Below are 12,035 nucleotides of genomic sequence, written 5' to 3'. Positions count from 1 at the left end.
TTCTCTTTCCTATTTCATTTCTGTGTCATCTTAGATACTGAACTTGATGTTCTGCTTAGACCATGATTCCCAATTTATGCAGTATGTTATTTCCCCTATATATACTACATATACTACATATTCTGAAAAGACTAATCTTCAGAGAGGATAAACTTACTACACAAACTGTCACAGCTAATAAATGAGAGAACCACACTTGAAACTTCTGCCCATCAGACTCCAAGTTCTCTCTCTTCTTTATCATTGATCACATCCACCAATGCATCTTCTCTACTTAGTCCTGGCTCACTGATGAACCCCTGTAACTATAATCTGTTTCTTCCCTCTCAAGGCTATCACCTAGTTGGGATAGCGTCACAAAATATACTGTTTTATATATTTATATCTATAACTTCCAGAACATACACATCAAGTCTATCTAGGACTTCCAAAACATACACATCAAGTCAGTGAGAGCATTAGACCAAGGTTTAATTTACCCACTGATCCTCTAGTCCTGAGTCTAGAATTCCAAAGATATTTCAAATTATACAACATGTATTCAAATCCAGGATCAGGTAGAGGAAGTACAAAGATCATTTCAATTAAACTTTAAAAATACTGAAAGTTGCTAAGTAGGTCTTAAAAGTTCTTATCACAAGAAAATGACAAATGTTAGCTGGACTTATTAGGTGTGGTTATTATTTCATAATATATACAAATATTGAATCATGTTCTAGACCTGAAGCTAATACATCAGTTATATGTCAATTTAACAAAAACTCAAAAAATGCAAATTTATAGCACAATAATTACATTTTTATATTTCTAAAGCTCACATAGATATAATTTCTGGAAGTGGAAATACTGTTGAAATGTTTGAAATTAAAATAAAAATGAATATAAATTTTACCCATCAAATGCCCATGGATTATTTCATTTGTTTGGTTTTATTTTTTAATTGGCATAATTTTAAGGTAAGAAGAAAGTCCTCTTGCTACTAAAAACAAAATCCTTATTAGTTAGCTCATTAACTGCTTGAAAATTGCACCTCAGGCATTCATTTCCTTGGTTCAAGATTTCAATTTCTGATAAAATGCAAATATCCTAAGAAGGCTAACCGTTTTAGCCATTGTCTGATTTTGACACTGTAAGCTGCTGCGAGGGTACAATTCCTTTGCTGAGAACAGGTTTGGGAAGCAAACTTGAGGCAGAAGGAAAAAAGATTTAATAGACAGCTGGGTCTTCAGTAACAAATTATCTTCTGCGTCATACTTCTTCTTAGAACCAGTGTGACACATGTCATCATCAGAAAGAAACGCGTCTGACAAGACCTTACGATAATGAGGGGCTATTTACGAGATATGCTCCTTCTAAGCACTAAAACCGTAACTGCAAGTGGCAGGTGAGATACACCTGTCCACCTGTCTTCCCCTAAGCAATCTCCATTGTAATGTCATTTTCCCACATCAAAGATCTGAATACCGGTGGCAAAAAAAAAAAAATCTCCATCTGGCATTCTGCCATTTCTCAGAGACTTTAAAGACAAAGGCTCCAACAAGTACATTTCTACCACTGGAGCCATCCATGGTTCTGCTGCACAGTGCACAGACCCGTGTACGTGCGGGAAATGTAGATGTTCACTCTGCAAAACGTTGCTACTGACACACCTCTCCTGATCTGGCACGTCTGCCACCCACTCTTTCTTCCACTACCGTGAGTCTCTTTCCAAACTGCTCTTGGCTTTTTAATTTGAGGAGTAGCGAAGTCTGAGAACAAGGAGAAAAAAATTTTCCCCAATGCTCAGAACTCATAAAATCTGTCATACTCTCCGAGCCGCATTATTGAAACCACCCTTCCTTCCCATTTCCTGGGCTACGTTCTGTATTTAAACAAAATTTCTGGCCATGCCCTCTTTGTGAAGGCCGCACTACTAGAAATGAACCGTGGGAATTTTAGTTGACACAAGAAAGGCAGATGCATTAGTCAAGGACGCCACAGCTTATATCCCAAATTTCAGTTGGTCACATTCTCAGCTTTCCCTTTACTGGGTCATGTCCCATTAGGTAATTTATTACTCATTTTGGGCGAATGCTCCTTTCATGGGAATTTGGGGGTTGAATATATGTTTGCAAACTCAACCAGTCTCTTTGGATTTTGTCTATTACTTCTAAGGAAGGTGATGTTGAAAATGTCACTCTCTATAAGGATGAGATCAGTATGATAGGACTATGCAGATACAGAGAGAAGCTCTCTTCAGCCTCAATCGTCCCATTTATGAAATGAACTTTGAAGGTCTTCCAACTTTAATATATAATCCTCTAAAGAGAGAATAAGGAGGTGTCGGATGCTCATGCTGGTAAAGTATAATGAAAAATAGGATAATACAAGAGTTAAAAGCAAGATTTAATGTTGAAGTAGTGTTTAGAGAATACATTAAAATGATATTAAAATTTTAACTTCTGAGGCTATTATTTGAAAGCCATAAATCTGTTTTAAAGATCAGTAGGAACAAAGAATTTATCTTTTTGCAAAGGTTTTTTATAACATAAATTAGGAAATCCATAGAGATAACTCAATTGCGACACAGTGAATAAATTAAAATGCATTATACATGATGTAAAAAGTGTGTATTACATGTCGTGAAATAGATATAATTAACATATAAACAAATGAACTGAACATTTTTATCTAATGTACCTGTGACATTAATTTAAAATAAAACCTAGATTGTTATTATAAAACTTTACAGAATCAGTAACTTTCATCCTAACATTAATGATTAGGTAATTTGAAAATATGCCTTCATATCTTTCCCGGGAAATGAACAGAATGCATTTTTAAAGAATATTTCTCAGCCCCATCCGTGAGAGTCTATATCATGCTGTCTTCAGTACAAACCTCAGCTGGAATTTGGTCTGCAGAGCCATGAGAAAGGCTCCATAATAGAAATAAATGTTAAGACAACTAAGAGTAGTGTTTTCACCTTCCCCTGGGACCAGCTGTATCATCACGACCAGACTCTCGTCCCTTCCAAATCTTGTCAAGCTCTTCAATTACTTGGATTTCAAAAGCATTCGTGAAATGGAATAAAGATTTGAAAATAAGAGAGGAAAGAGAACCAAGAGTATATCATCAGTCTGTCTTTACACAGAGTGCCAACAATAAGAAAAATCAGTAAAAGTTGGCACCCAGAATCTTTCTAGTAATTAATAGATGACTTGAATTGCTGTTCAAAGAAAATATTCATTTCTCATGCCTTAAACTAGTTGTGATCTTATTTTTAAGAATGAAAGCTTGGGGCGCCTGGGTGGCGCAGTCGGTTAAGCGTCCGACTTCAGCCAGGTCACGATCTCGCGGTCCGTGAGTTCGAGCCCCGCGTCAGGCTCTGGGCTGATGGCTCGGAGCCTGGAGCCTGTTTCCGATTCTGTGTCTCCCTCTCTCTCTGCCCCTCCCCCGTTCATGCTCTGTCTCTCTCTGTCCCAAAAATAAATAAAAAATGTTAAAAAAAAAAAAAAAAAAAAAAAAAAAAAAAAAAAAAAAAAAAGAATGAAAGCTTACAGTCAGATTACTGCACAAATGTTAAGCAGTATTTTAAACTGTAGGTAGTATTTTATTGAGGCAGAAATAAAAAATTCTAGAACAGTCAGAAGGAAAAGAACACTAATATCAGGATCCAAGTCCAAGTGACTGCAGTTCTGGGGATACTAACTCCCATTGTGATGTAGATTTAGATGTGCATACTGAGGATATTTTGTTATAAAGAGCAATTTTATATGGCTTAAAATTTCAGTTTGAAATATCATTAAAATCATCCAATAAGACTAGAGACCCAATGCTTGAATTCTCTTTAGAAGCCAATGAGTTCTAAATACAGAAGGGAGGAGATGGAGAAGAAACACTCTTGTAAACTTCTTTCCACGTGCCCAAGAGGACATGTTCAACAAACACAAAATGTTTTTGTGTATATCCTCTGTATATCCTTCTGTATATCCTCCCAGACTTTAACCATAAAGACAAAGATACATTTTTGGTAGGAAGCAGCCAAAATACTTGGAAGTAATGCACTTATCTTTTATTTCTTTTTTTTTTTTTTTTTGAGAGAGCGTGCGCGTGCACACTAGTGGGGGAGGGGCAGAGGGGGGGAGAGAGGGGGGGGGAGAGAGAGAGAGAGAGAGAGAGAGAGAGAGAGAGAAAATCCCAAGCAAACTCCATCCTCAGCTCTGAGCCTGAAGTGGAGCTCAGTTCAACAACTGAGATCATGACCTGAGCCAAAATCCAAGGTTGGATGCTCAACCAAATGAACCACACAGGCGCCCCAATGTACTTATCTTTAATGCTCCGGAACAGTCTAGTATAGTTCAGGGCAATAAGTAAACAGTTATTAAGTATCTACCAAATATTAAGTGTGCTGGTGTAGTGAGTTAGGAGAGACCACCATCACTTGACCAAGTGAACACCTTGTGAGCTGCTAATCATACCATCATGAATTTAATACCAGTACCCCTTGAATTCCTATCTCCAGCTTTGACCTCACCTCACTAAGTTTCAGTCTCAGGTATCTAACCATCTCCTTAACATCTTTACTTAAAGCCTGACAAGGATATCAAAGCTAACACAGAAAAAAGAGAACTTTTGGTTTTCCCATCCAATTATTTTCCTCCCTCAGCCTCTCCTATCTCCCCAAAACTGGAACATTGGTGAACCACAATATCAAGGGCTCATTCCTGATTTCTCTTGTGTCTCACTCCCCATATCTAATCCATCAGTGAGTTCTCTTGGCTTGATCCCCAGAACCCACCAACTTTTCTCCATCACCATTGCCACCACCATAGTAGAGGCCATATTTTTTTTCACCTGGACATCTACAATAACTTTCATTTTGTTTCTCTGCTATTTTTCCTGCCTCACTGCAATCCACCTCCCACTAGAAGCAGCCAGAGTGATTTCTTTACAATACAGGTAAGATGGAACCCCAACCTTATACCAAGGCCTATGAATCCTATGACTGTATTTTGCTTGCCTTTTACCTCCCTTTCTGACCTTGTCTAGTACTACCCTCCCACTCATTGACTGTCTTCGTTCCATATAGCACGAAAATTTCCTTGAATATGACAAAATAATTCTGATCCTGTGGGTTATTCCTCTTTGGAGAGCCTCCCTTTGATCTAAAGATGACTGCCTCATCCTCATTCAGGTCTCAATTCAAGTATCACTTCCTAAGAAAGACTGCTTGGACTAACCCACCTGACAAACCTATTCCTACCCAAGCTACTGCCAATCAAGTTACTCTGTTGTAGTAACTTCACAGCACTTAAAACCACCTGAAATTACCTTTCATGTGTTTTCTTGTTTATTGTTTGTCTCTATTCCTCCCCCTTCCCAACCCTCAAGAACTTATCTGTATATCTGCTATGTCTCCATGACCAAGAACAGGGCTGTCACCTATGAGATATTCAATACATCTTTGAGGGAGGGAAAGAGGAGGGAGGGAGGCAGGAAGGAAGGAAGGAGGTAAGATGAACCAGACACACCAAGAGAAAACTATATACTCTGCGTTCTGAGTACAGAAAGAAAAGACACCTTTTTTTGACCCTCAACCCAGCTCAGTGTAAAAGAACCACAGCTACAAAGACAATGCATTTCAGACTCTCTGAGATAAACTCAACCTAAAAATACAGTCCTAGGGTCATTTATGTCAGAAACTCCTCCTTCCCTTTGAGTCAGGAAACTTACCCTCCCCCAAATCCTTCCTCCACACTGCCACCAGAGTGATCTTTCTGAAACATAAATCTAAGTATGTCACTCCCCTGCCTGTAATTCTTTGATTCCCACCCACCCCCACCTCCCCTAGTGACTTCAAATAGAATTTAAACTCCCTGGCATAAAAGACTTCCTGGATCTGACCCAAGACTTTGTCTCCACATTCATCTTTGGCCACGCCCCTTCAACTCTCCCCTCCAACTCCTATTCTCTGTACTACAAACACGCAAAAACACAGGCAGTTACCAAAGATCTTCCCATCGTGTGGCTTTGAGCACTTGCACACAGTGCTCCTTCCTCTTGAGGAAATACCCTTTCTGATGATGATGATGATGATGATGATGATGATGATGATGATGCCCCATTCATCCTTCAAGTCTCAGATTAAGAATTACATATTTGGCTAAACCTTCCCTCTTCCTCTCCCAACTCATCCAGATATAACTACTCATTTCTTTTTCCCTTCCCATATGGAACACATGAGCTCTTTGATGATTATTCAGATATTTGTAGAAAGCCGGGGCATGGTCTTAAACTCTTCTCTCCTCTGGTTACTTCAGCCCTTCCTTACATGACTGACAATGTATTCCAGACTGATCTTACTGCCAGCCTGTGGGAAGATTTTACTTTCTTACCAACTCCCTTAGTGTCATATCCAAGACCAACCATTGTACTTTATACATAGTCTGAACAATAACTGACCGTATATAAGCTCCATGTGGGCATTGCAGTGCCTATCTTATGACTCTGTATCCATCACTTATCTGGTTTTATAGATCCTCAAATTATTAATTGAGTCAATGAATGAGTGAATGAATGGGTGAGTATGGTGAATGAGATAAACTAATAGATGAAAAGTACAGTGAAATAATGATCTCCCTTCCTCCAGATAGTACAATGTTCTCCAAGTAAAGTGTGTGCCCTTGTGTTATATTTTATTTGCAGCATCTACATGATACCCAAGGTGGGGATTTATATCAAGTTTACAATTACCTGAAATCACTCATATTTGGGCTGTTAGACTACTGACCTTTGGGTCAGTAGAGGCTTAACATTTTCACCTAGTAAGTGTGGTCTTATTAGATTCATCCCATCATTCCAGATCTAGATCTTTTGAAATTCTCATTGTTTTTTTTTTTTCTTTTAATTCCGTTTCTAACTCGACTTGGGGGTAGAGGCAGAGAGAGAGAGAAAATCTTAAGCAGGCTCCACACTCAGTGCAGAACCCGACGTGAGGCTTAACCCCACAATCCTAGGATTGTGCTGAAATCAAGAGTCGGACACTCAACTGACTGAGCTACCCAGGCGTCCCTAACTCTTCCACTGTTAATGAATATTTTGTGCCAGCCACATAAGTGACTTGAGTGTACTTATCTTGGCCTTAATATATAGTGGGACAAAAAGCAAGTTGCAACTAATTTATTTATTTTTATTTTTTTAATGTTTATTTATTTTTGACAGAGAGACAGAGCATGAGCAGGGGAGGGGCAGAGAGAGAGAGGGAGACACAGAATCCGAAGCAGGCTCCAGGCTCTGAGCTGTCAGCACAGAGCCAACACGGGGCTCGAACTCACAAACCGTGAGACCATGACCTGAGCTGAAGTCGGACGCTTAACCGACTGAGCCACCCAGGGGCCCCAAGTTGCAACTAATCTAGACACCAATGCCCTCTCACAAACATTTGTTCAGCCCTTTTAGATGTAAAGTTCATTCTATTTGATAGAAATGGGTGGGGGGGGGGGAATTGGCATTGGGCTGCAGCACAGCTCTGTATTTATTTCATTTATTAACATAACAATATCCACTGCAAGCTGTGCCTCTGTTACAGATTTGGTATTTTCTTGCTGCCTTATTTTTTTTTCCATGAATAAATAACCTTTTGTTAAATCAAAAATACAAAAATCACCTGCTCAAGAATCCATAACATTTATAAAATTAATCTTATCCCCTAAAATATTCAAGACTCTTTATAGAAATTCAACCACTTAGTCCTAAGTTGTTCTTAGAGGTTTTGACAATTTTCACTAACTACATCATTTTTAATGGCTTTATGATTTGAATAAAGTTATGTTCTTCCAGAACAAATACCATAGGCCCTTCATCTGTCCAAAGGACCTTGCCAGCCACTGTCAACTTCGCTCCCAGTCCTCAACTGGAGTTCTTGCTTGGCCAGCTGGTGCAAAGGGGCATGCTAGAATTGGCATGTTCTAGGAAGTCTGAGCATCTCTTCCCAACTCTACATTCAGTAACATCATGTGGACAGCCTGGAAAAGGCTCCTTTGGGAGTATTTATCCCATGAAAATTGGTGGAGGTTGCAATGATAAACACGTACCAAAACACACACTGCTATGCTTTGCTAACCCTGACCACTAAGCCCCCCAAGAAAATATTCCTTGCCATTGTCTTTCCCCTTATATCTTCTATTTATTCTTTCTTATCCATGAAGATGAAAATAAGAGTGGAAAATGGGCTCAAGCTGGTTGACACCATTTGTAGAAAAAAGAACCCAAGAGGACTTGTCCTCTGCTAGAAAGGGAGTCAATCCACTCAATAGTCTACATAATCCTGTTCACATTTAGTTGCCTAAAATTGAAGGAAAAAAAACCAAGAATCTTTTGAAAGGAAATGTTTATGAACAGAACAGTAGGAGGGAGGTCCTGCTAGACTTGAAGTAAGCCCTGGAGAAATAAAACCAGTAGACACCCGGGGCGCCTGGGTGGCTCAGTCAGTTAAGCGTCCGACCTTGGCCCAGGTCATGATCTCGCGGTCCGTGAGTTCGAGCCCCGCGTCGGGCTCTGTGCTGACAGCTCAGAGCCTGGAGCCTGTTTCAGATTCTGTGTCTCCCTCTCTCTGACCCTCCCCCGTTCATGCTCTGTCTCTGTCTCAAAAATAAATAAACGCTAAAAAAAAAAAAAAAAAAAAAAAAAAAAAAAAAAACAGTAGACACCCAGACAGTCATGGAAACTTTTAGAAGACAAGAACATCATGGAAGAAGACGGCTTTGAAGGAAGTAAGGAAGTTTAAAGAGGCACCAGAAGCAAATGTTAATTCTTTGCACTTTAACTTTAGTGGAGACCACAGACCAGATCATTCAAGAGAAACCCTACTCCCACATCAAGTTCAGTCATTTCACCAATACCACATGCATTTCCAAGTAATTAATTTTTCCAAGTATCCAAAAATCATGTAATTTTCATCTGTTCAGGCCTTTTCCAATTTCCAAACTGCAATTTCCACCTTGTACTTAGATGCACAATTATCAAGTGTGACCGTGTATCCTGCAAGACATCTTTACAAAGTAGAGCCCAGCAGAGCTGACCCTGCGCTTGAAAGAAAATCAGTCTACTCAACACTCTACATGATCCTGTTCACATTTTGTCGCTTAAAATGAAACAATATTTTGAAAGGACAACACCTCATGGGTTTGTTTTTGAAAATGAGGTCATGCAGGTAAAGGAATACCACAGTGGTGCATTCTCAGTAAGTGTGTGTAATCAACACCAGCTACAATTATCTGAGACCAGGCAGTTGCAGTGTTTGAAAACAGGATCTTTCATATTCTAAACACATTAAAAAGAACATCACAGAATACAAACTAAATTAAATAGGAAACATAAGAACATGAAAATGACGATATGTGAAAGCCATAGATAAAATATCACCATTGGGAGAGCCAGAAAGATACCACTTTTTCATCCTCCTTACTGTGTCACTTTGAGGACACAACAGTGTCAAAATCAGGAAGCGGAGTTGTTCATTGGGGAGTCCATGAGAAACTGAGTTTACAGAATAAAATCAGAAGAGAACTTTAGAGAAGTTCTTCCTGGGATATATTTCATTTTTTAAAAAAGGAAGAAACGAGCAATGAATGTAGCTCTTACCCCTCGCAGCTTGGCAATGAGCTAAAATGTTATTAAGATATCTGTCAAAACCAGTTCAGTTAGCAGGAGTGAGGCTACGGAATGTGTCCTTGGGGCGCTTTCAAACCAGTGCCATTAATGCAATCTTGCAAAACAGCAAACAAAATGGACAACATACAAACAAAGGGCAAAGACAGAACAATCCCATTATCAGCTGTGGAGTGAGACCTGGAAATTTCAGGCTGTGTGATCCTTCAAGGCATGACTCGTGATACCTGAACCATGTAAAGTAAATGATCTAGAGGGTAGGAATGTGGCCAGGAGAAGAACAAATGAAAATTAAAAAAGCAGAGAGACAAAGGGAGTCTGTTTCTCAGGCATTTAAAAACATAAAAACCAAAAAACAACAAAATTTTCACTTCCAAGGGTAAGCAATGAATATGTGAGAGTGGACTCTTTCATTTCAACCACGTCCCAGGTCTCAGCACAGCCTGAAGAGCTTTGGTCTAACAATTCCATTTCCAGCCTGTTGGTTCCCTCCGTGGCACTAGCTGTTCATGGCAGAAGAGAGGCAGGGCTGTTCAAGGCAGGGCAGGGATCCCAAAAACATAGCAGGAGAAGTACCATGACATTTCAGAAGGCCAAAATACTCCAATCTGTGACAGCCCTTTAATTTATCCTCCATCTATCTAATGGCACACATTTGGCCTCCTCTCCCCTGGATCACCCCTTGCCGGCTCGCAGCCCAGACACCTGAGGAGAGACTTTGGCCGGGGGCTTCCTTTCATTTTCAGGTCCTCTTTTGCTCCCATTCTTTGGCCTCAAAATGAATACAAATTGACAAAATGGAATCATTTCTGCTTGGCACAGAGCTTGGCAACCAGATAACACCAGCAAAGCCAGGTCCACATTTACTCTTCCCCACATTCATCGGCATGCAAAGTTCCAAGATGGAAATTTGTTTCTCCTGCAGTTTTATGACACTTCCACTGCCTGATTATCCCACTTTATGGCAATTTGCATCATTACGGGCCTGTGGCAAATGAAACAAATTGCCATAAAATGTTGGGAAAATCCTAAATCATGGCTCTGTCTGGCTTGCTTGAATGATGACACTGAGGTTGAATTCAGATGGCTTGGTTCATTTTGCTACAAACAGTCATGCCGGCCTTAATGGGGGCCACTGGCTCAAACGTCAGGATGCGTGGTGACTACCAAATGAGGCAAACTAATAGAATTTTTTTCCAATGCACTAAGCAAGTCTTCAGTAAAGAAAACACATTGATTCCGAAGTTGTTTACTACAAACTAAATAGAACCCCTATAGCGTTTCCCATGCAGCTCACATTAGAGCTAAATTAACAGCCCTCATATGTATCCATTCTACTAGTACCAGACAAAAGTGCTTACACCATTAGGAATGTAAGTTGCCTTAGTCTAAATCTTGATACAGAAGATTGTCTTTTTCATTTAACTGCCTCGCTATCAAAAGTTGTAATATCAGGCATAGACAGGCTTTAAAGAAAAACGAAATGCACTGAATGATCATGAATAATTGCTGCATTTTAATTCAGTGGTGATGTGTTAACTTGAAAGTAAAAGAATAGGAGACCAATAGTTAGACATGTGAGAGGGAAAGAAAGAAAGAAAGAAAGAAAGAAAGAAAGAAAGAAAGAAAGAAAGAAAGAAAGAGAGCTTTCTGTGCTGATACCCTTCTCACAGCCATAGTGACCGTTCCGAAAACCCGCCAGACTTTCTGCAAGAAGTGTGGCAAACACCAACCCCACAAAGTGACACAGTACAAGAAAGGCAAAGATTCTCTTTATGTCCAGGGAAAGCGGCGTTATGACAGGAAGCAGAGTGGCTCTGGTAGGCAAACTAAGCCAATTTTCTGGAAAAAGGCTAAAACCACAAAGAAGACTGTGCTGAGGCTTGAATGTGTTGAGCCCAACTGCAGATCTAAGAGAATGCTGGCTATTAAGAGATGCAAGCATTCTGAACTGGGAGGAGATAAGAAGAGAAACAGCCAAGTGATCCAGTTCTAAGCTTCATATTTTGTTACATTATGAAGACAATAAAATCTTGAGGTTACGTTCACTTCATTTGGTTGCAGTTGGTCTTTTAAGTGTGAAATAAACTAGTGCCCTCAATAAAATTCCCTTTGTAGGGAAATTTATGCTAGGAAGGAAGGAAGGAAGGAAGGAAGGAGAAAGAAAGGAGGAAGAAAGAAAGAAAGAAAGAAAGAAAGAAAGAAAGAAAGAAAGAAAGAAAAAGAACAAATGAACTTCAGGCTAACAACTTTAATAATTATTATAACTCTTGTTGATTACAATCCTGGTTCTGCTTTTGCAAACTTCCCCTGTGAGTACGTTTATGAGAAGAGAAGCTTCATAGTAAGAAGTCCTCTTGGCTCACGACTCACAGGATTCACTG

General features: G+C 39.6%; 1 protein-coding gene across 1 annotated transcript in view; it reads left to right on the top strand.

Annotated features, from left to right (window-relative positions):
- LOC132663408 (uncharacterized) overlaps positions 1-11,677 on the top strand; it is a 51,214-nt gene extending 39,537 nt beyond the window's left edge. The window contains exons 4-5 of the mRNA XM_081790865.1: positions 6,048-6,118; positions 11,225-11,677. Coding sequence (XP_081646991.1) covers positions 6,048-6,118; positions 11,225-11,647 — 494 coding nt within the window. The 3' untranslated portion in view covers positions 11,648-11,677. The remainder of the gene's footprint in view (positions 1-6,047; positions 6,119-11,224) is intronic.
- The last annotated feature ends 358 nt before the right edge of the window (positions 11,678-12,035 follow it).

The sequence above is a fragment of the Panthera onca genome, chromosome D4, assembly GCF_046562875.1.
Source record: "Panthera onca isolate mPanOnc1 chromosome D4, mPanOnc1 haplotype 2, whole genome shotgun sequence".
Classification (NCBI taxonomy): domain Eukaryota; kingdom Metazoa; phylum Chordata; class Mammalia; order Carnivora; family Felidae; genus Panthera; species Panthera onca.
The sequence above is the reverse complement of the archived record's forward strand: the minus strand, read 5'-3'. Positions and strand labels throughout refer to the sequence as shown.